At 43.9% G+C, this 25693-nt stretch overlaps 1 protein-coding gene across 2 annotated transcripts in view; it reads right to left on the reverse strand.

Annotated features, from left to right (window-relative positions):
- Nucleotides 1–25693, reverse strand: part of GATB (glutamyl-tRNA amidotransferase subunit B) — a 102335-nt gene that overhangs the window by 8464 nt on the left and 68178 nt on the right. For both annotated transcript variants that reach the window (XM_032332516.1, XM_032332515.1), the window contains exons 10-11: nucleotides 20657–20790; nucleotides 13204–13282 (exon numbers count right to left, since the gene is read on the reverse strand). In XM_032332516.1, coding sequence (XP_032188407.1) covers nucleotides 13204–13282; nucleotides 20657–20790 — 213 coding nt within the window. The remainder of the gene's footprint in view (nucleotides 1–13203; nucleotides 13283–20656; nucleotides 20791–25693) is intronic.

The raw sequence follows: 25693 nt of genomic DNA on the forward strand, positions 1-25693 counted from the left end.
AAAGAAATAGAAAAGTCCTGAATACACTATCTTAACAGCTTAAAGAACTGGAGAATCAACAACAAATTAAGCCTAACCCATGCACAAGAAGGGAAGCAATTAAGATTAGAGCACAGATCAATGAATTAGAAACCAGAAATGCAGTAGAACACATCAATGAAACTCGAAACTGGTTCTGTGAAAGAATTAAGATCGATAAACCACTGGCCAGACTTATCCAAAAGAAAAGAGAAAAAAATTATGAATGAAAGGGGAGATACCATGATTAACACCAAGGAAATAGAAATAATTATCAGGAAAAATTATTAACAGCTATATACCAATAAATTAAGCAAACTATAAGAAATGGATGCATTCCTGGGAACCTATAAACTACCAAGACTGAAACAGGAAGAAACTGACAACCTAAATAGACCAATAAGCAGTAACAAGATTGAAGCAGTGATCAAAAACCTCCCAAAAAACAGGAGTCCAGGACCTAAAGGATTCCCTGGGGAATTCAAACATTCAAAGAAGAAATAACACCTGTTCTCCTGAAGCTGTTCCAAAAAAAAAAAAAAAAAAAGAAAAAAAAAAAGAAAAGAAACAGAAGGAAAACTTCCAGACTCATTCTATAAGGCCAGGGTTATCTTGATCCCAAAACCAGGCAAAGACCCCACCAAAAAGGAGAATTTCAGACTAATATTCCTGATGAATATGGGAGACAAAATTCTCAACAATGTCCTAATAGGATCCAAAGGTACATTAAAAGAATTATCTAACACGACCAGGTGAGACTTATCCCTGGGATTCAAGGGTGGTTCAACATTCACAAATCAATCAACGTGATAGAACACATAAATAAGAGAAGAGACAAGAACCACACGGTTCTCTCAATTGATGCAGAGAAAGCATTTGACAAAATACAGCATCTTTTCCTGACTAAAACTCTTCAGAGTATAGGGATAGAGGAAACATTACTCAATTTCATAAAACCCATCTATGAAAAACCCACAGCAAATATCATTCTCAATGGGGAAAAGCTTGAGAGCCTTTCCCTTAAGACCAGGAACATGACAAGGACGCCCAATCTTGCCGCTACTGTTCAACATAGTACTAGAAGTCCTAGCAACAGCAGTCAGATAATAAAAAGAAATAAAAGGTATTCTTTTTTTTCTTTTTTTTTTTTTTTTTTTAAGATTTTTATTTATTTGTTATAGAGAGAGAGAGAGATACAGAGCGCAAGCACAGGCAGACAGAGTGGCAGGCTAGAGGCAGAGGGAGCAGCAGGCTCCCTGCCGAGCAAGGAGCCCGATGTGGGACTCGATCCCAGGACGCTGGGATCATGACCTGAGCCGAAGGCAGCTGCTTAACCAACTGAGCCACCCAGGCGTCCCAATAAAAGGTATTCTAACTGGCAAAGAAGAAGTCAAATGCTCTTTCTTTGCAGATGACACAATACTTTATGTGGAAAACCCAAAGACTCCATTGCAAATTACTAGAACTCACACAGCAATTCAGTAATGTGAAAGGATACAAAATCAATGCACAGGAATCGGTTACTTTCTTATATACTAACTATATAACTGTAGTAAGAGAAATTGGAGAATCAATTCCATTTACAATAGCACCAAAACCCGTAAGATACCTTGGAATAAACCTAACTAAAAAGGTAAAGGATCTATTCTCTAGAAACTACAGAACGAAACTGAATAAGACATAAAATGATAGAAAAACATTCCATGCTCATGGATCGGAAGAATAAACATTGTTAAAATATGCTTCCCAGAGCAACCTATACTTTCAACACTATCCCGATCAAAATACCATTGGCATTTTGAAAGTGCTGGAACAGACAATCCTAAAATTTGTATGGAACCAGAAAAGACCCAGAATCACCAAGGAAATGTTGAAGAAGGAAAACAAAGCTGGGGGCATTACGTTGCCTGATTTCAAGCTATTACTACAAAGCTATGATCACCAAGACAGCATGGTACTGGCACAAAAACAGACATATAGACCAATGGAACAGAATAGAGAGCCCAGATATGGACCTTCAACTCTACGGTCAAGTAATCTTCCACAAAGGAGGAAAAAATATCCAATGGAAAAAAGACAGTCTTTTCAAGTGGTGCTGGGAAAATTAGGATAGCTACATACAGAAGAATGAAACTCGACCATTCGCACAAAGATAAACTCAAAATGGATAAAAGATCTTAATGTGAGGTGAGAATCCATCCAAATCCTAGAGGAGAACATAGGCAGTAACCTCTTCAACATTGGCCATAGCAACTTCTTGTCTCCAAAGGCAAGGGAAACAAAACTGAAAATGAGTGTTTGGGATTTCATCGAGATAAAAAGCTTCTGCATAGCAAAGGAAACAGTCAACAAAACAGAGAGACAACCTACGGAATGGGAGAAGATATTTGCAAATGATACTACAAAGGACTGATACCCAAGAGCTATTAAAGAACTTCTCAAACTCAACACACAAAAAACAAATGAATCAAGTAAAAAAATGGGCAAAAGATATGAACAGACACTCCTCCAAAGAAGACATACAAATGGCTAACAGACACATGAAAAAAATGTTCATTATCATTAGCCATCAGGGAAATTCAATAAAAACCATATTGAGATACCACCTTATACCAGTTAGAATGGCAAAAATTGACAAGGGAAGAAACAACAAATGTTGGAGAGAGGTTGTGGAGAAAGGGGAAGCCTCTTATACTGTTGGTGAGAATACAAGTTGGTACAGCCACTTTGGAAAACTGTGTGGAGGTTCCTCAAAAAATTAAAAATAGAGCTACCCTATGAGCCCACAATTGCACTGCTGGGTATTTACCTCAAAGATATGGATGTAGTGAAAAGAAGGACCATATGCACCCCAATGTTCATAGCAGCAATGTCCACAATAGCCAAACTGTGGAAAGAGCCAAGACGCCCTTTAAAAGATGAATGGATAAAGAAGATGTGGTCCATATTCACAGTGGGATATTAGCCATCAGAAAAGATGAATACCCAACTTTTGCATCAGCATGGAGGGGCCAAAGGAAATTATGCTGAGTGAAATAAGTCAAGCAGAGCAAGTCAATTATCAGATGGTTTCACTTATTTGTGGAACATAAGGAATAGTATGTAGGACATTAGGAGAAGGGAAAAATGAAGTGGGGGAAATCGGAGGGGTAGATGAACCATGAAAGACTATGTATGCTGAGAAACAAAAGTGAGGGTTTTAGAGGGGAGGGAGGTGGGGGAATGGGTGAGCCTTGTGATGGGTATTAAGGAGGGGCGGATTTCATGGAACACTGGATATTATATGACAACAATGGATCATGGAACACTACATCAAAAACTAATAATGTACTGTATGGTGACTAACAATAATAATTTAAAAAGACAAAAGTAGTAAAATCAACTACATCTACAAAAATTAGTTAAGGAATACACAAAATAAAGTGACTTAAAATATGACTTCAAAAACATAATGGGAAGGGGAGGAAAAATGTCGTGCTTTTAGGTGTGTTTGAACTTAACCAACCATCAGCTTAAAACAGACTGCCATGTACATAGGGTACTAATAATATTAAGAACCTCAGAGTAGCCATAAACCAAAGATCTAGAATAGACACAAGCAAAATAAAGAAAAAAAATTTAAACATAACACTAAAAGTCATCAAACCACAAGGCAGCAAGAGAAGAACGGAACAGAGTACTAAAAAACCAATCAGAAAACAATGAACAAAATGGCAGAAAGTACATACCTAACAGTTACTTTAAATGTAAATAAATTAAATGCTCCATTCAATAGACACTGGGTGACTGAACCACAAGACCCCAAAATGCTGCCTTACAAGAGACTCATTTCATACATAAAGACACACACACACTGAAAGTGAAGGGATAAAAAAAGACATTCTATGTAAATGGAAATGAAGAGAAAGCTGGGACACCAATAATTATATCAGACAGAATAGATTTTTTAAGACAAAGACCGTAACAAGACGAAGTACGCTACATAACGATAAAGGGATCAATCCAACAGAAGAATAGAATAATTGTATCTATGTACCCAATACAGGAGGACCTGAATATACAAAGCAAATAGTAACATAAAGGAAGTAATTAACAGTAATACATTTGGCCCTTAAACCGCAAGGAAGTTAGAGGCGCTGATCTGCTGTCTAGTCAAAAATCACACGGAGCTTTTGAGTCACCCAAAACTTAAGTACTAAGAGCCTACTCTAGACCAGAAGCCTGATATCATGTAAACAGTTGCTCAACACGTATTTTGTAGTTATATATATTATATACTGTATCCTTTCAATAAACTAGAAGAAAATGTTATTAAGAAAATCGTAAGAGAAATACATTTCTCTACTGTACTTATCAATACTGTATTGTCTGTTTACAAGAATCATGTCAGTACTAACACATCAATACTGTCTTATACAAAACACCATTACATGTGTTACACAAAAAAGAAAAGATAACATGAAAAAAGTTGCATTTACAAGATAAAAACTTTCTAATATATATTGAAAAAAGATACGTGTCTAAGTAGACCTGTGCATTTCAAACCTGTACTGTTCAAGGGTCAACTCTATAATAATAGTAGTGGACTATACCACCTCACTTACATCAATGGATAGATCATTCAGACAGAAAATCAATAAGTAAACAGTGGTCTTAAATGACACACTAGATTAGATGGACTTAATAGATAAACACAGAGCATACCACCTCAGAACAGCAGAACACAAATTTTTTCCAAGTGTGCATGGAACACTCTACAGGAGAGATCACATCTGCCACAAAACAAGTTCTCAATAAATTTAAGAGGACTTAAATTATATCAAGCATCTTTTATCAAGCATCTTTTCTGACCACAACAGTGTAAAACTTAGATATAGATTTCAAGAGAAAAAATGGAAAGCACACAAACTTGCGGAGTCTAAAACACATGTTACTGAATAAACAATGGGTCAACAAAGAAATCCAGAAGAAATTAAAAGAAAAAACCAACTTTGAAACAAATGAAAATGGAAACACAGCATTACATGCAGCACAAGCAAATGTTCCAAGAGGGAAGTTTACTACAGTACAGGCCTCACTCAAGAAACAAGAAAAGTCTCAAACAATCTATTCTTAGACTTAAAGAAACTAGAAAAAGAAGAATAAACAATGTCCCAAATTAGTAGAAAGAAAGCAATAATAAAGATCAGAGTAGAAATAAAACAATTACACACACATACACACACACACACACGACAAAAACAAACAAACAAACAAACAATGAAACCAAGAGCTGTCTCTTTGAAAAGATAAGCCAAATTGGCAAACTTTTAGTCAGACTCATGAAGAAAAAAAGAGGCCCCATATAAACTTGGAAATGAAAGAGAAGTTATAACTGATACCAGAGAAATACAAAAGATACTAAGAAAACTTACATGCTAACAAACTGAACAATCTTTAAGAAACGGATAAATTCCTAGAAACATATAATCTTTTAAGACTGAATCAGGAAGTAATAGAAAACCTGAACATACCAATTACTAACAATGAAATTCAATGAAATTGAATCAGTGATCAAAAATTTCCTAACAGGGAAACTGGGCAGCTCAGTTGGTTACGTGTCTGCCTTCAGCTCAAGTCATGATCCCAGGGTCCTGGGATCGAGTCCCGCATCAGGCTCTCTGCTCAGTGGGAAGTCTGCTTGCTGCTCTCCCTGCTTCTGCTCTCACTCACAGATACATGGATAAAATCTTAAAAAAATATATATATATTACTTCACAAATGAAAGTCCAGGCCTAGACAGCTTCACAGGTAAATTCTACCAAACACCTAAAAAAGAGTTAATACCTATATTTCTCAAACATGTTTTCTAAAAAACTGAAGAGGAAGGAACACTTCCAAATTCATTGTACAAGACCAGCATTACCTTGATAACAAAACTGAGGACACTATAAGAAAAAAACAAAGGCCAATGTCCATGATCAACAACAGATGTAAAAATCTTCAATAAAATATTAACAAATTGAATTAAAAAATAGGATGGGGTGGCCAGGTGATGGACATTAAGTAGGGCACATGTTGTGATGAGCACTGGGTATTACATGCAACTAATGAATCTTTGAACACTACATCAAAAACTAATGATGTACTATATAGTAACTAGCTGAACATAATAAAAAATAAAAAAAATTAGGATAAAAATCCTATGATAATCTCCAAAGATGCTGAAAAACTTTTTGAGAAAACTCAACATTCATTTATGATAAAGAATCACAGCAAAGTGGGTATAGAGGGAACATACTTTAACATAATAGAGGTCATATGTGACAAGCCCATAGCTAACATACTCAACAGTAAAAGCTGAAAGCTTTTCCTCTAACATCAAGAACAAGACAAGGATGCCCGCTCTTGCCACTATCTAATTAACATAGTACTGCAAGTCCTAGCTTAGTCCTAGCAATCAGATAAGAAAAAGAAATAAAAGGCATCCAAATTGATAAGGAAGAAGTAAAACTGTTACTATTTGTAGATCATAGGATACTATATAGAAAAAGACCCTAATGACTCCACGAAAATACTATTAGAATAAAGAAATTCAGTTGCAGGATACAAAGTTAATATACAGAAACTGGTTGTATTTTTATAATAATGAAATATCAGAAAGAGAATATTAAACGTACCTAGGAATAAATGTAACCAAGGAGGTGAAAGACTAGTACTGTGAAAACTGTATATTGCTGATGAACAAAACTAAAGATGACACAAAAAAATGGAATGAGACTCCATGCTCACTGACTGCAAGAATTTATATTGTTGAAATGTCCATACTATCTAAAGCAATCTATAGATTTAATACAATCCCCATCAAAATACCAATGTTATTTTTCACAGAACTAGAAAAAATAATCCTAAAATTTGTATGGAACCGCAGAAGATCCTGAATAGCCAAAGCAAGCTTGAGAAAGAGTAATAAAGCTGGAGATGTCATGTTCCCTGACTTCAAACTGTACTACGACGCTACAATAATCAAAACAGTATGATATTGGCACGAAAACGGACACATAGGTCAATGGAACAGAATACAATGCTCATAAATAAACCCACACTGATACAGTCAATTGATCTATGACAGAGGAGGCAATAAATATAATGCAGAAAAGACAGTCTCTTCAATGGTGTTGGGAAAAATGAACAGCAACATGCAAAAGAATGATACTGGACCAGTTTCTTACACCATACACAAAAATGAACTCAAATCGACTAAAGACCTAGATATAAGACCTAAAACCGTAAAACTCTGGAAAGAAAATAAACAGGAAAGAAAATAAACAGGAAATAAAATAAACAGTGTCCAGGAAAAAATCCTGGACACTGGTCTTAGCATGTTATTTTGAATTTGTCTCTTTAGACAAGGGACGTAAAAGCAAAAATAAACAAACGGGACTACATCAAACTAAAAAGCTTTTGTACGGTGAAGGACACCATCAACAAAATGAAAAGACAACCTGCTGAATGGGAGAAGATGTTTGCAAGTGCTATATCTGATGGGGGTTAATATCCAAAATATATTAAGAATTTCTACAACTCAACACCAAAGCCAAAACCAAACCAAAACCCTAAATAATCTAATTAAAAATGGGCAGAAAACCCAAATAGACATTTTTCCAAAGACATACAGATGGCACATGAAAAGATGCTCAACATCACTAATCTTACAGGAGATACACATCAAAACCACAATGAGATATCACCTTCTGTCAGAATGGCTAAAATAAAAAACAAAAGAGACAAGGGTTGGTGAGGATGTGGAGAATATGGAACTCTTCTGCACTATTGGTAGGAATGTAAACTGGTGCAGCCACTGTGGGAAACAGTACGGAGACTCCTTAAAAAACTAAAAATAGAACTACCATATGATCCAATAATCCCACTTCTGGTTATTAATCCAAAGAAAATGAAAACACTTATTCAAAAAGATATATACTCCCCTAGGTTCATTGCTGTGCCATTTGCAGTAGCTAAGATATGCAAGCAACCCAAGTGTCTATGAACAGATGACTGGATAAAGAAGATGTGGTATATGTACACAATGGAATATTACTCAGCCATAAAAATGTACAAAATCTTAGCACTTATGACACAGATGGACCTAGAGGGTATACTAAAGTCAGAAATAAAAATACCAAATGAGTTCATTTATATGTGGAATTTTAAAAACAAAACAGAAACTGACTCATGGATACAGAGAAGAATATGGTTGTTGGCGGGGGAATATATGAAAGGGAGGTATATGTAAGAGGTATAAACTTATAAAACAAATCACGGAGATTCAAAGTACAGCATAGTGAGTACAGTCAATAATACTGTAATAACTTGGGTAACATGGTAACTAGAGTTATGGTGATCACTTTATAATGTACATGAATTTTGAATCACTAAGTTGTACACCTGAAATTAACACAATATTATGTGTCAACTATATTTCCTTTAAAAAAAAGTCAATACATATTCACTGTAGGAAATAAGGAAATACAGAAATGATAAAAAGGAATCACCCATAATTCCCATTCCCTCAATACAACAAATATATTTTGGTGTTTTTCCTTCCCTTATTTTTGTTTTATAACACAGGTGCATTTGTAACATATGGGCAGTTTGTGACCTGCTTTTGTTTCACTTATTACAGAACTACTTTAGGCTATTAATAAAAAATTTAATATCAAGTGTATTTATCATAATGTAATTAAATGATCCCTCTGGTAGGTATTTAGACTTTGGCGAGTGTTTACATTGTTCCTCTGCAGAGTCACCTAAAAAAGTGCATAGAGAATGTCCACATTCAGGAAGAGAATGTGGAAATCTCAAGAGAAATCCAGATCGCTGGCTCAAAATGGAATCACCTGCGAGGACTTGTGTATGAAGAGTCCATGCAGCAACTCTACAGGAAACCGAGGAGGGAAGCTCAGCAGACACCCTGCGGCTCAGGCCTGGAAGCAGGCACACCTGGCAAACACAGGAGGCCGCTCCCGGGCCTGCATCACTTCTTCTGGCCCGCGACGGCCACCTTGGCAGAACGCACAGAGCCAACCTGAGCCAGGGGACCAGAGGGTCAGCCTTTGCTTGGCACCTAACACAGTGGGACCCGCCCCGCTCCAATGCTGGCTGCACTGGCTAGCGCCAAAAGCACCAGAACAGAGGCGGTGTGAGGCAACCCGGGGATCACTGCCAAACCACACGGTTCAGGAGGAAGAGCAGGACAACGCTAGGATGGATACTTTCCACCGCAGAGAGCTGGCCGCTCCCTGACAAAGGAGGGCGGCGGTACAGAGTGAGGGACGCCTAGAACAGCAGCCCCCCCGGAACACACGGGAGCCCTGTGTGTGGGGGTGCTCTCTACGCCCAGTTAGAACACACCAGGTCTTTATTAACTTCTCCAATCAGTTAAGGAGCCCCCGCAGCCCTGCCCCCTGGGCCGATGCAGTAGCCAGTTGTCTCAGCCCGGGCTTGTTTCTGTTTCAGACCCAGACTGTGCGCTCCGGGCAGAAGCCCAGCAGCGCAGGAGCCATGGAAGGAGGATGGGGAGCGTCTCCAGGCCAGACTCTGCAGGGCTCCCGGCCCTCTTGCTGCAAACACAACAGCCTCTGTGTTCACCAGCCTTGTGCTGCAGCGTAAATCCTCAGTTTTTGTCTCTGTTTCATCACCACCCTGGGGTGTTCTATCCTGGTTCAACTGTTTCTGGCTAGGCACGCAGCTCCCAGACCCTGCTGCTGCCTAGGCAAGACAAACATCGGTGACAAGGGACTCCTAGGGTAGTGCAGGCCATCTGTTAAATGGCCACAGAGAGCACGGGGTCATGCAAGCTGGGAACCCCCAGTCACACACTGACCAGGGAGCTGGCTCTGACACATGGGGCAGAAGCTCTGCCTTCAGGTCCCTGGGGACTGAACTCACACACTCCTTCAATGACTACCCCTGTTTCTCTGGCTGGTGCTATTTTTATAGCATCTGGTAGGAAGGATGGAAGGAAAGCAGGCAGGCCCCTTGCCTGCCCAGGGGTTTCCAGGGTCAGAGTGTGGAGGAAAGGCCTGTTAAGGGAGAAGGCAGGGAGGCGGCTGTGACAGTTACAGAAAAGAGGGGTCCCCTCTGCTCAAAGGCAAGTATTGGCAAAGGTCATTCTTCTAGAAGGGCACAAACAACGACCCAAGTCCCTAAGAGAAGCAGGGCACAGTAAAATGCACAAAGAACTTAACCACCAAAAAGGAGAAGACATCAAATCATTTGTAACCGTTTTACAGCAGGACACAGAACATCTTCTACTTAAATGGGTTTTGTGATTTCTCTTTAAAGCAGACCCCAAAGCAGACTAGAAGAAATGGGTTAAGTGGCACACCTACATGTTAAAATTCAGTCTCTGTCTCTCTGGAACCCCCAGCCGGCCTGGTTCCAGCAGAAATGCTAACTGGACCATCCCCAGGAGACAGCGGATCTGTTTCATCTATTTCAGTCGTGCACAAAGGGGACACATACACATTCTGCACGATTTCCCCTGGGGCTGCGGCTGGCCAGCAGTGTGGACAGCACCTGGGGCCTCCAAAGATGCTGTCTGCAGGGGAACTGTGACTCTGATGGCCCACTCCTTGGGGAGGGGAGGAGTGGGGGTTGCTACCCACTGCTCTGATAGGGGGCACTGGATGCTGTGACAGGAATCCAGGCGATTTTGTCTATGGTTACCAGGAGGCTGCTCACGATGAGAAATCATCTTTTTCTCTGTTACCACAAAACAGGGGTGCTTCCTGGTAGCAACCTCTCAACTCCCCCTGGCCCCAAGAGTGCCCAAGAGTGCCAAAGGGATGAGGTTTGTAAATCTCCGAAGCACTGCTCAACACCCGTGAGGAAGGCGCAGTGAAAGGTGTAAGGGACAAAATAATGGCTGATGCCATAAGGGGGAGAGATGAGTCAACAATAAATTATACATAAACTGGGTGAGTCTGTGGCATTCAAAATGTTCTAAGGGCAGGATGATTCTTTCTACCAATCTGTCATCCTTAGGAGTCAGTTACTTGGTCAGTTTTTTTCCCTCATTCATGGTTGTCTAATCAGTACTAGAACCTCTTGCAGTTCTGTCAGAGGGAAACACCAAGGAGTGGAAGCCCAGAATCTTTCCACTCCGCCTGAGTACCCTCTGGCTCACAGGATTTCTCAAACCCAAGGCCTACGTGGATTCTTTTGTTAAATTCAGTAAAAACGAATTGTAACATTTTTCTTTTAAAAAGTATATACTTTATATAAAAGACACAGAAAGATGCTCAATATGGTTAGTCCTTAGGGAAATGCAACTCAAGTCCACAGTGAGATATCACTTTACACCTACTAGGATGACTACAATCAAAAAGACAAGTGCGGGTGAGGCTATGGAGAACTGGAACTGAACCCTCATGTGTCGCTGATAGGAAGGTTAGTGGTGCAGCCTGCCTGGAAAATAGGCAGCTCCTCAAAATGTTCAATGTAAATTACCATATGACCCAGAATTCCATTCTTATAGGTCTCTAACCAAAGAAACTTGAAAACATATGCTCAAACAAACGCGTCTGAACACAAAGGTTCAAAGCAGCATGCTTTGCTGGTGCAAGTGCGTGGGAAGATACCCGGCATGGTGTTAATGCAGTGAACCCAGTATTAATGGTAGTTATTTCAAGGTGGCAGAATCCGAAGATCTTCATACTATTCTGCATTAAAATCTTTATAATGAATACCTTTTTTTTTTCCCCAGAAAATCAGTAAATGGTTTTCTTAAAAACAAAACAAAGTAGAAAAAGGAAGAGAGCAAAACCCCCAAGGCAATAATATATACAGGAGATTCCCTCACACCAGCATACGTTTAATACCTTTCTAATCAGACTTTTATTTTAGTTTGATTACCTCACCGCAGCCAGGATTCACCTCGCTTCCTTTAAACATGCAGGAAGCTGACAGAATTCAAAGGTGTCCCCATCTATATCTGAACCAGCTGTCAGCATCTAGCATTTTCCACTTCTTCCCACTGAAGCAATCATATTCCCTGTACTACGCTTCCTTCCTCCTTCCCACTCCTTCTTTCCTTCCCTGCCTTTCTCCCGGTCTGATGGGGCAGGATGAGTGAAAAGGTGAATTTTTTCCCCCTCTTTCATTTCAAATGCTACAATTCATCTGCTCTTATGTATACACATAGTTTTTTCCTGCCCTTAGGCCATCTAATCATCCTGTGACTGCTGAGCACTGTTAACAAACATTTGTATTCTTCTGACATCCAAGCAACCCAAATCCTTCCCTATGTGTGCCAAGGACCCTGCAGCCGCCAGCCTCACGGGGTGGCTGAACAGAACCTTTACTGGTTCTGTCTCCAGTTTCATTGCACAGAGCTGGGTGTGAGCTCCATAGTGCCTTATAATTAGCCCCAAAGCAGCTGCTCTTCCAAAGCCTCACTTCGTACCTGCCACGACTGTCGATGTGTATAAATATTAAATGCAAAAGGCACCATTAAAGTCACATTAAGTTTCTGGCTGAAGCACTGAGGCTTCTATATCCAAAGTTGAGATCAAACCGTTGCCTTGGTGTTCTTTGTCTTTCTGGGCACTCACTTGTAAGAGTTTTCAGTGGGTGAAATCTTTCACCCAGCTATGACTGTCACCTATGAGGCCACCTCTAATGCTGCTGTTTTCGCAGCTTGCACAAACCACACAAGTGTGTAAAATTTCATCTGCTCAACGACAGGCAGTCTGTCTGACCTCATCTCAGGGGGCAATCAGGCAACGAAGACCCGTGAGCAGTAAGCCCCCAGTAGTGGCCGGGCAGCTGCGGAGGACTGAGAATGACCAGAAAGGGTCGGGGAGCAGTGCCAAAGCTGCCCGCGACCTTGGCCTTGTGGGGTGCAGGGGCTTGCACAGGCTCTGAAGCCCCCACAAGCTGCAGGCCCGCTTTTCACATAAACAAATGCCTGGGACTATTCCCCCTGGAGAGGCAAGGATGAGAAGCATATTACCCCCATCACACATACGGGCTTTTTTTTCTCTCCTTTGCTAAATGAAATGTTTCTACCTTTTCGGTATAAAAACAGCACTTGCAAGCATTTAATACTTCAATTATGAAATGCACTTAGTGATGGCATTTGGCCTAAAACATTTATTGAGATAGCAGAGCAGTCCAAAACTTCAAGAAGCATGGACATACCTGTTTAGCTGCTGTGGAAGAGATGGCTTTTCGGTCCAGCAGGTTGAGTAGCTCAGCCAGTGCGGAAGGTGTCACGGGACTAGCAGCACCCCCAGAAAGGAGAGAAAATAAATTTACATTTCATACTGTCAGCATACCCATTTATGATTATTGAGAAGCAAAGCACTGGATACTGTAGGTTTAAATAATTAAACCCACACCCAGAGATGGAAATAACATGCCAACTGGGCTCTATTTATTTATTTATTTTGTATTTTAGGATATAACAAATTTCGGTGACTAGCGTTGTTTTTCTTTATTTTACTACTCAACAATAATGGCTGTTTGGCAGAAGTTGTAGCAACAGACAACTGCTCAGTTTAATTAGTCAAAAAAAGGAGTGGCTGCAAAATTCATGAACCATGACAAGAGAAAAAAAACTATACCCAAAACAAAACAACCCAGTAATTAAATATTTTCAACTGCAAGATCAGCCTAAAAATTACTTCAAACAAAAGAGCTAACAAAGCTACTTTTCTGAGTGTTTTTATGCAAATATAAGTTCTTTGTAATTGTAAGAGCTTTTCTTTAAGGAACTCTCCATGACTGCCATCCCTGTCCTTAAGTGGCCTTATAGGCATCTGCAGGGACTCTGTTTACCTCTCCTGACTCACAACACAAGGGCCCAGAATCCATCACACCCATACTTTTAGGATGGGACTTATCTGCCAAGATCCCATGATAAAAGAAGGCCAAGGAGCAACCAAACCCTTAAAATGTCATTAATCTACACGAGGGGGTAGGAGTGTGTGGAGGGGCGGGGGAGTGCCTAGATTATGGTGAAAAGACAACAGTGAATTACACACTTCTTTAAAATACGTGATTTTGCTACTTTTAAACACACAGAGCAATGAGGCTAATAAAATGCTGTTTATCTGAGGTCATTAGGGGACTAGTTTTAAATAGATAGGAACAACTTATAAATAGCACATTAGTGTGAATGAAAGCTTCTGAAATGCTTAAGGCCAAGTGAAAACACCTTCTGTTTATGTCTTAGTTCTCATCAATCACAATTAATTTCTTTGTAAGCTCTTAGGTAATAAAAAGGAAACTGCCACATAGCCCCCCCTTCCAGTTTCCATGAATTCCTATACCCAGTGAGTGCAAGCAAGTTCACCAGCTCCTTCTTGGTGGATTCTGGTTCAAGTACAGTGAGGTCTCATTAGGGCTGTTCCCTCAAAGCAGCTGACACACGGAGGCAGACCATCATCCTTAAAGTCTTTGTTTATCCCAAAGTATGGATAAAAGGTAATTCCAAGTGGAAACTAAGTTTGGAGACTATCTGGTGTTATTAAGTTGGTATTTGGAACATCTGTGAACCACCCTGATTCAATCACAACAGGAAGAGGGGCAGAGAGCTGGAAATAAACCAATAAATCCCTTTTTCAACCTTCCACCTTCCTGACAATAAAGAATCAGGTTGTTTGAAAAACACGTATTCCTGGTGTGTTCTGCAATCCTAGAAAATGCGGTGGCTAATTAAAGTGTAGACGGTAGGCAGAACCCGTAATAAGCACTGGCGTTGGACTAGATTTCTAGAGCATGCAGAAAAGAAAAGGTCCCTTCTTCCACATGAATTGATGATATCAGGGACACGGAGACAAAAGAACAGAAATAGAACACAACATAACTAAAAATACTTTGCCTTTCATCTGATGACCTTAATTCATTAGTTAGGTCATAAAGGAACACTAAAGTATTTCCATTGACCTAACAGCATTGGCGACTTCTCACTCACCTTTCTGTACCCACAAATGCTTGACACATTAGTCACTACTGACAAACAGTCAGTAGTATGTGTCACAGCACTCTTCCCACCAACAGGGAGAGCTATCCGGTATACTGCATACATTAATTCCAGATATGCCAGGGCTAACCTTGAGTGAGACAATGACAAAGATCAGTACCTGTCAGGCTGACTGCAGAAGACCCCACTCATCTGTTAAATAAATAAACCATCAGATCTGTAACATAATGGCAGCAGAAGCACAAGCTACTGATTTGCCGCTGTCAGATAATGCTAGTTTCTGGACTGTGCATGTGTCTCCACTAAAGAAGAATCTGACATCAAGAGACTTAAGCTTTGTGTGCCAGCCTCCAATCCCCTGAGGCCTGCATACGTACAGAGGGATCTGTCCCATCTGCCAACTTCCTCCAGTCCCCTAGAGCTCTTTCAGATCACGACTCCATCCCCAGCTTGGATTCTGGGAGTAGACCCTCTGCCACCTCTACACCCACACCCCCCAGTCCCCTCCCCGCATCTGAGAAATGTGCGGCTCATCTCAATCCCCACACTCGTTTCATGCCAAAAGGCCACCTTCTCTGCTTCTGTTGCAATGGGACACAGGAAGCCCCCGCAGGAAGACAGAGGCACCTGGACACCCAGGTGGCTCTTGCAGCTCAGTACTCCTTGTGTTCATCTCGATGGTTTCCCTGCACCCCTAGCGGGTGCCCCAACCCAAGCACCAGTTCCAGACAATCTTCTTCCCGTTTCCCTTCTTGGCACATGCCCTCACCTCTCACTTCATAAGGTTATCAGTTGAAGCAAGACCCCGGATTTTCTGTCCTGCCCTCTTCCTGCTGGTTCCATTAAACAAATCCCTTGACTCATGCTTTTAATCCCATTACTTTCCACTCTTATGGATCCCACTTGCATGTTTGTTTCCTCTCCTGGGGCTTTAATCACGCACCTTCACAAATGCTCAGATCTACCCGATTTTGAAAACATCTTCAAGTGATCTTGGGAGTCACTTGCTTCTGCCTGGAATCTAACCTTACTTTTATCAATAAACATCTGGCATCAGTGGCTACTCTCTACCCTTGTGAGCACAGCCATGTGGATACTAATCCTAGCCCTCTACGGAAGCTCTTCTCTTTAAAAAAAAATCACATCTCCTTTGCTTGTTGCCAAGCATAACCGCTTTCCTCCATTCTGCTGCGCCCCAATTCTGGGCTACATTTAAAGCCCCTTGTGAACACCCCATCTCCTTGGACCTCTGCATTCTCTTTCTTTTCCTTGACTGTCCCTCGTGCACTCCTGGCCCTTGTCCATATGGTTTTCTGCCTCCACCTCAGGCTGGCAGATGAGGGAAACCCATCAGTTCCCAAGACTGCCTCTGCTTCTTCAGGGCCCAGTTCTCTGTACCACTGGGCTCAACGACCTCTCACCAAGCATGTTCTAAACTGGGGTCAGCAAACTTCTTTTAGGAAATGTCGGAGGGCAAATGTTTAAGGCCCCGTGGGCCACACACAATCTCTGTCACCTATTCGTTGTTTTGCTTTATGAGGTAATAGCCACTGTGCTCATGGGGCTGCCAGAACGATCTTGAATGGGCTCCAAGCCTTGCAGCCCCACTCTTGGATGCTACTGCACATACCCCACCCCTGCCGGACTTCTCCTCCCTCACCTTCAGGCCCTCTTGGCTAAAAGCCCACCCTGGGTTGCAAGTCCCTCAGGAACCGCCGCCCATGGCGGACCTGGAAGTTCAGGGCACTCGACTGGACTGGACAACTGGACGGTGGCACCTGCCTGATTTCACTGTGAAGCGCCCACTCAGGGTATCTGTAATTGCCATGTTCTTAACTGAATCAAACCTGTCATTAACAGCAATTTAGAAGGAGTTAACAGAAAAACAACTTTCAAAGCACTATGCTCAAAATAATTAAAAAGCCGAGTTCAACAAAGCTTTTCTGGTTGGAGCCTTCAAACACCAGTCTTCTGTCAGGTCTTTCAAGATGAATGCTAATTTGCAAAATCAGCTCTTGCCAGCTTGACCTCCAGAGTGTCCCCTGCCTAGTGCCATCAGACGACAACTGCTAGCGCGGCGGCAACTGCCGTTCTCAGCGCTGGAAATGTTCACTCCAGCAGCTGCGGTTGTTCATTAATTACTGTTTGTTCCGAGGTGAGGCTGGGGGAGCCAACAACGTTCTTTGAACTGCGTAGGAAGAGAGCTGCTACAGAGGGCTTTTGGATTCTCAGCCCTTGTTCTACAGAAACAGTGTAGCAGAACTGTTGCTTAGCCCCCCGGTTCCCGCTTTTGGAGCAACTCCATACAGGTTTATTCAGAACTGGGTACCCTCTGGGTTCTTAAAACTCTAGTGCTTGGGAATTGTTAGGGGAAATACCGGGGGCTCCAAGGTTACTCCAAAAGCTGATTTACCAACCTCGGCACTGTCAGCAGCTACCACCGTGGTGGACATGCAAAGCCTTAACCTCCGATGGACATATAAAGACGCTGGTCTGAAAGTCAGGGGACACGGCTACCTGTCTCAGCTGCTGAGCAGCCTGGGGTCTGTCATCTTACCGTAGGTCAGGGCCTTGACTTCCTTGTCTGCTAAAGGACAGTGCTGAACCAGAAGTTGTCTGAGGTCTCTGCCGGGACAACAATTCAGTGACTCCAGGCCAACACAGTCCATCACAGCCAACAACACGGAACACCATACATTTAAAGATCAGATCTAGAGGGGCGCCTGGATGGCTCAGTGGGTTAAAGCCTCTGCCTTAAGCTCAGGTCATGATCCCAGGGTCCTGGGATAGAGCCCCGCACTGGGCTCTCTGCTCAGCGGGGACCCTGCTTCTTCCTCTCTCCGCCTGCCTCTCTGCCTACCTGTGATCTCTGTCAAATAAATAAATAACATCTTAAAAAGAAGAAGAAGAAGAAGATCAGATCTAGAACTCTTCCGAAAGCTCAAACAGCATCCGGGAGCCTTCCTGGCTTCTTCTGGCCAACCGGCCCTTCCCTCTTCTCTGCTCGCCCATACCATGTAGAGTTGTGAAACAGAAGCACAGCTTTCTGCCTCGGACTGAAAGGCTGCCGCACGAGTCTAGTCCTCCCAGGAGGCAGCAGGCTCAAGGGAGGCAGCGGGCTTGAAGGCCAGGGTGGGGCTTCCTCATTGAACCACGGGCTCTGCCCAGAGGGGCACTCTGCCACAAGTGCTGGAGACACGGCTGACCTCCCCGCTGACTCCACATCCAGGCCTGTGCCAGTCAGTCAGGCAGCTGTGCTTTCCTGCCATCTTCCACTCTCTGCTTCCCCAGGCTGTGCTTCTCCATGATCCAAGAAGGTGCAGTGCGTTGGCATTCCCACCCTTGGCTCTCCACAGGTGTCGTCCAGGCCTCTGCCTCACCAACTCCTACCCCTTCTTTAAGGCTTTGGTACAGTTGCTTCTCCTCCATAAGCCCTTCTGGATGACTCCAGTCTTCACGGAATGGCTGCCATGTTTTCAGTGTAAAGAGTGGAGTTTCTGAAGAGGGGCCAAACCCGAAAGGACAGGACCGGAAGACATAAAGGCAACAGGTGCCGAAGGAATTCAGGGCGCTGAGGGTGGCCCTTGTTTTCGTACTGAACACGCCAACCCGGCGAAGAGAAGGAAACGGATGCAGGGGGCCCACCTTGTGCCAGGTACTGTGCATTTTCCTCTCAAAACCCCTTGCAGGCAGGTACTGCTGCCATTTTCGTTCATAGTGAAGCAGTGGAGGGTCAGAGAGGGGAACTCCTCCAAGGTCACTGCTGGTAAGGAGTCAAGGAAGAAGTGCACGGATCCCACGTGGCCACATTATGCCATACATATACACATCGCAAGCAAGAGGCTGAACATGGAGTTGGCACTGGACAGCGAGACCCTCCTTGAGCAAACACACTTCTGGAATCATGTATCTGTGTAGGCTCGTCCCCCTCCTCCACTCTCCATGGCCGTGGGATGCTGCTGAGACAATGGCATGCCTGCTGACGGGGGGCACCACCTTCCCTTGCTGGGGCCCAGCCACCTGCCTGGGGGTCCTCATGAACACTCTCTCTCTCCCTCCCCATACTGCAATCTGCTGCTCACTCTTTCCTTCTAAAAACTTGCCTTTCCTTTGGCTTTTGTGACATTCTGTCCTAGTTTTTCTCTTCTCTGCCATTTCTTCTCAGCTGCCTCCTCCTCTGCCCACGCTTCTCACTTAAGAGTCTAGAGCATCTCCGGCTCCTTCCTTGGCCGTCCTATAAGGCCATACCCTCCCTGATTCTCCTCTGTTTCAACAACTTCAGGTACCATCTATAGGTCGCTAAGTCCACGTTCTGCCTATAATGGACTACTTGCATTCCCAGAAGTAGGATGCGCCTGGACTCACCTCGAAATTTTTACATGGGCTGTACCCTATACTGGAACCCTTTTCCCTCCTAGATTTTGCCTGACTAACCTTACTCTTTCTTCCTTCAGGCCTTAGCTTGGCTGTTACCGTCCCCTTCTCTAGAGCACCTAGCTCACTGCTTTGTCATCACCGGCTTCTGGACTGTCAGCTCTGAGAGGAGGGACTACATTTGTTGTGCTGACTGGTCTTCCCCATGTTTAGCACAAAGTCTAAATAAACATGTGCTGAATAATGAACAAATGAGAACTCCAGGATTTCTACCTCCGAGATCTCTCTCGTCAGCGATAGATCATATATCTGACTGCCTCCTGGTTATCCCCATGAGGGGAATGTCTGTCCTACCAGCAGCCCAACTCAGCATGTCCAAAATGGAACCTGGCATTGTGCCCCGCCCCTTCCCTCTGAACTCATTCCTCCTCCTCTACCTCTCGCTAGGCTCAAAAACGCTGCCCTCCATTTCACTCTACTGCCCAAGTAAGAACTGGAAGCTGCGCAACATGAGATAATAGTTCTCCATCTACCTGAGCTTAGGCCCATGGCATTTCTCACAGGCACTCCAGCAACTGGCTTCCTTGCTTCTGGTCTGTTCTTCCAACCTACTCCCCCAAGGTGAAACTGGAATGGGCTTGAGATAGAAGGCTTTTGGAGGTGCTGACAAAAGTGGCTGCACGGTGGCCTCTGGTGGTCTCTGTGGCTTCTTCCCGAGCTTTCTTGCTTGGTCCTTTGACACTCGGGAGTTTCTGGGTTTCCTGAGCCCATAACACCTGCTAGCCTCGAAGTTTCCAACGGCCACTCTGTTGCCTGGAATGCCCTCGCCCCTCCCATCACCTGGCAACTCCTGCTAGGTCTTCAGGGCCTTGCTCCAGCATCCACTTCTGAGGGAAACCTCGTTTACCTTCCGGCCTCAGGTCAGGCCCCCTCTGTGTTCACTCAGGACACCCCCCACGCCTCCAGCCCAACAGGATCACACTGAGGTGCCTGCCCGTTTTCTTACAGGCCCATATCTCCCACCAGCTTGTAAACTCCTTGTCTTACTCATCTTCAAGCCTGCAGCCCCAGCACAATACAAAGGACAGCACAGAGAAAGACCTGAACAAATGGACGAAATTTCAGATGTGAGGGAGGACAGCTTTAGAATATGGAATTCACAGGGGGCGTGTGTGTCTTGTCAGGAGATCCTGAGGGGGAAAAGGGAGAACGAAACACTGGCCTCGTCCTACTTCAGCTGCTGCTGCACACAGTTCATCATAAAGGAAAAAAGAATATCCAGACCCCACTCACCTCTCATTGACAGCAAGGTTCTGTTGCTTTAAAAAACCCAGAAAAATGTTGAGGACCCAACTAGTTACTTTTTTTGGCTCTGCCCTAGTTTCTTTTATCACATTTTGGAAGAACTCCAGTAGGCCAACTTCATTCTGTAAAGAAAGAAAGAAAAAAAAAACATATATATATATATATATAAAGTCTCCCCAAAAATGAAAGATCAGCATTCTGAAGTCAAATCTGAAACTGTCACCCTCTGCCTCCTCTGACACATCTACCTGTACTTTCCTGAACACGGAAATGTCACCAGAAAATCGTGATCACTTTCAGTAAACAGCAAGTATCTGACTTCTATCACTGTCACTGTGCATTCGTTTTAATCTAGCATTTTCTCACAGGAATGAACATGTCAGAGAGCCTGGCTTGGTGAACCAGAGTACTATGAAATCCACTCTCCCCCAAACTCATCTGCCCTCTCCCTGTCAGCCTTGCGTACCCTATGACCTTAACCCTTGAACTGCATCCTTTATCCTTGGGCCCATGATGTTTGGGCAGAGTTCCCTGTCCTTTTTCTTTCCAGGTCTATTCTCTGCTGGAAGTCCCAAGTGATTGTGAGAATAAAGAGGAAGGAAAAGAAGCAAATCAAGGGGGAACAGACGGAATATTCTACCTCTGAAAAATCAAAAGTGGATCGTAACTGTATTTATCTTCACACCGTCCCAAGAAGTGACAGAAATGGGTTTCAAATGTTTTCAAAATGAGTAAGAACCCAGGGATCCACTCAGACCACAGGACTGATGGAGGCAGCAGTGGCTTCTGGGCTTTCTGAGCCAAACTAGACACGGCTTAACCCTGTCTCTCCTCTTGCTCTTTGAAAACAATCATCAAGGGCACTTGAGGAAGACTCTAGTACGTCTCCCCCTCTCAATGGTCAGCTCTCTGAGTCAGGGGCCATTCTGTCCGGTTCACTGTGTAACTAGAGCGAAAGTGCTGGGCGATGGCAGCTACTTGGTGAGTATCTGTGGACGGAATCCAGGCCTGCCATCACCATGTGCGTTTCTAAAATATCACAAGTGAATGCTCCTTCTTTATCATGCCTTGTTCACCTTTAAATATTAGAATTGCCCCAGTGAGGCATTAGCGTCACCTCAAAGCACTCAACAAGTCCCTTCACTATAATGGCAAACTGCCAGCTCGGATCAGTTTGGCAGAACCAAAAAATCTGGCTAAGTTCAGAAAAATAAAAACACATGCTCCTCACATACGAGAAGGCAAAGCTTCCAAATGGCAGAGGGAACACATTTTTAGTAGATTTGCCTTACCTGCTGCCATTCAAATCAAACCACACTTTCCTTGACATTGTCTTTGAAACTTCATACTGTGGGTGAGGTTCTCACCCTTGCCCCTTTCAGAAAACCTTTGTTAAGGGAAAGAACTTTCTGGAAAAATAAGATACTGGGAAGTAAGACATGCAAAAAAAAGTGCTCTGAAAGTTTAGCTGCTGTAGATGCCGTAAAATATACACGGGCATACAACTTATGCTAAAGTAGAAATTTCATAATAAAAAAAAAATCTACATGCCCTTTGTAACAGATAAATTCTCTGGTGACAAGCCTACTGAATAATCCCACAATCATCTCTCGAATCTCTTTTCAAGCCAACGTTACTATTCTGCTCATGCTAAACCAGGGCAAAGGCCGCCTCAGCAGCCAAAGCTTGACTGCAGATAAAGACAAATACAGGCAGAATGAAGAGGAAGCTCTGCTTAACTTATGGAAAAGTATTCAAACTTCCACAACAGTACAGCAAACCGCTGGGGAAGTAGAAAACCGCTCTCCGGCCCAAATCAGACAGGCAGAATTCTCTTTGTTCTAACCCAGACAGGCTGGCCTGCTGGTGAAAAGAGCTGTCAGAAGGAGAACTCTTTGCTTTGCCAAGGAAAGGTTTTCTAAATCCACCTAGAAATATTGCAGTCGAATTCCCAGGCTTGGCTGAGTTGCTGGGACGTGATGAATATCTATTCTTCTACCCTTGGGTGGTTTTTTTATTGGATGGATAACGTAGCAAGTCAGAGTTCTGTTTGTCTTTTTGTGTCAGTGCTGTGAGGAAGCGTCCCTGAGTTGGAACCATACTTCACTGGCCGGGGTTGCGGTGGGGGAGGCTCAGAACACAATGGCAAGTGGACATGAAAACCTGAAGCTATCATGGGGTGAGCAACCAGCAGCAGGGCTGACAGAGGCCGAGCTGCTGCCGCCCAGAGAATGATGGGTCAATGCCAAGTCGCACACAGGCTGCCTGCTCTGGCTCTTTAGATCAGAAGTCCGCCTTTCAAGAAAAAAACACCCCAGAATTCTAGATATGGTTTCCTTAGTTTTTCTGTGAGACCAGCAGTTGCCGATCTGGTAAGCTCAGCACGAATCTCAGAAGTCCCTGTCGGACATGACAGTGCGGCCATCTGGTTTTCTCAGGAGAACAGTGAGCTGGTGATTCCCTGACCTGAAAGCCATAGGAAGAGCCACGCAGAAAGGCCACACATTAGGGAGCCCCTAACTTCCTTCTCAAAGGCGACATGCAAGTGTCTGACTCAGCACTAACCTCTCCCGCGTCAGAAAGAGCGGATGCCGCAGCTGCACAGCGCGGCCTGTCTCCCGGCCAAACGTCACACTAATTGTTCCGTCAGCCACAGCCGATGTGGCAGGGACAACCAGGCCTGTCTTTCGCATAACACCAGACAGCCTTTACGGCTCTGTGACCGGGAAGCATCCTTTTCACATTTTAATAAAATTTCCCCGCAGCATTCAATTACACCCAGAGTCAATGCCAGGTCAGCCTCCGAGATGCTCACAGGCACCCTCCACCGCTGATGGATCTGTCAGCCAGTCAAGGCAGGTGTGAGGCGAGGCACAGAATCACCCCACCTTCGTGGTCTGCCCTGGGAAGGAACCCCGATTCACCCTTGCCTTGGGCCCCGGAAGCAATGTCTTTCTGCATGCTACTGTCTTTTCACAAAGGCTGTCTTGTACGTTCTGCCTTCGGAGATGACAAAACGTCAGAAGGCCATGCAGATGGAACAGGAGTGGGGCTGATTTCTCAACCACTGTTCTGGTTGTAAGTCCCACACCCTTTGAACCTGATGGCAGGGCAGAAATTAGCTGGCTATATTTAGAAGAATGAAACCTGATAGAGACAGCTGCCCAGTGGCAGACTCAAGAGAAGAGAAAACCCACAAAGTACCAGTTGAGGAACAGCTGATTAAGTGGCAGGGAGTGACCTGGCAGCTAAAGGAACCCCAGACTGGCAATCAGGGCTACTGAAAAAGCTTGCAGGAGTCTATCCAGAATGTGCTCCACACAGAGAGAGTGGCCAGCCCTGTGGGAAGCCGCACACGGCTGCTGCTCCTGCAGATGGTATTAACAACAAGAATACGTTTTATTTTATTATTATTATTTTTCCAAGATTTTATTTATTTATTTGAGGTAGAGAGTGAGAACACAAGCCGGGAGACAGAGGGAGAGGGGGAAGCAGGCTCCCAAATGAGCAGGGAGCCTGATGTGGGGCTCGATCCTAGGACCCCAGGATCATGACATGAGCTGAAGGCAGACACTTAACCAACTGAGCCACCCATGCACCCCACGAGAATACATTTTAACAACAATAATAACAGGTGCTAGGCACTGGTCCAAGTGGTCTCTACATTAACTCATTTAAACTAACATTAACTCACGTAATTCTTTTTTTTTTTTTTTTAAAGATTTTATTTATTTGAGTGAGAGCTGTAGGATGAGGGCCAGAGGAAGAAGCAGACTCCCTGCTGAGCAGAGCTTAACTCGCTGAGCCACCCAAGTGCCCCAACTCCTTTAACTCTTACTAAGAATCCTCTGGCACTAGCAGAACTCTCTCTTAAAGATGAGGACACTGAGGCGTTAATTTGTTCGAGGTTACACAGCAAGAAAGCAGCAGAACTGGGATTTGAACCTCTGTGGTCTGTGCTCCTCATCTCCATGTTACACTGCCTCTGATGAAGAAAATTTCACATTGCTGCCTTCCTGGGGACGGAGACTGAGTCCCTAGCAGTGCCAGGCACAATGTGAAGTAACCAGCTCATCAAAAGAATGCCCTTTCCCACCACTTCCATTATTTTATTTGGTACCTGCCAGCTGTTCAAAGGTTCTTCACATATTAAAAATGTTGCAAAGGCCCTTAGCAATTAACTTAGAAATTAGGAGAAAATGGCAGGTTCTCTTTCTGCCTCTGCCAACATACACCTAGACCACCTGGCACTCTCTGCTGCGGCAGGGCACACACCGGCTCCAGATCAGGAAGGCAGACAGATACACGCCCCCCGCCCCAGGCCACACGGAGCTTCTGGGGGACAGGATGGTGGCCAGAGTTCCCCGGGCCTCTCTTCTGTGTCCCTTCCACGCCCTCTCCTCACGGAAGGTGAGTACGCCTCAACCAAGACCCCGCCCAATTCTGAAGCACCTTCAGACCTTCCAGAACGACCCCCACTACTGCTCACATGGTCTTGGTGTCAAGCAGATGGCACCTTACTGCATTCTAACTCTTCGGATCTGGGGACTTCACACACTGCATTACACCCAACTGGGTAGGTCGTCCCTGTAGAGGGAGCAGCCGGCTGTATGGCAGACCCTGCACCTGTGGATTGAACAACAGTGGCTTCAACCAGGTGAGGCACCCATGTGTCATTCTGTGGAGGTACAAACTGGAACTGCTACCAGTTGCCACGTGGCAGGGGCACTGGGGCAAGCAGCCACTGAGCATTTCTGCAAATGTAAGAGGGTCCAGCATCTATCAGTGGGGCTTCTGATGTTCCCTCTTTATTCTTGTGGGGTTTGGTCACTGTTACAAAGTGAGAAAAACAACGTAGACCCATCGCCTTTGTGAAAATAACACAGAATGCTAGTGTTGGGGTGGAAGTGGAAATTATATAGGGAGGCCTGGGTGGTGGTTCTAAGGAAAGAAAGCAGAAGTCATGGTGAGATTAAGGATGGATGCATTCAGTGGTGCTGGCTTGGATCTATGGTGTGAATGAGC

Source organism: Mustela erminea, chromosome 2, assembly GCF_009829155.1.
Source record: "Mustela erminea isolate mMusErm1 chromosome 2, mMusErm1.Pri, whole genome shotgun sequence".
NCBI classification, from domain to species: domain Eukaryota; kingdom Metazoa; phylum Chordata; class Mammalia; order Carnivora; family Mustelidae; genus Mustela; species Mustela erminea.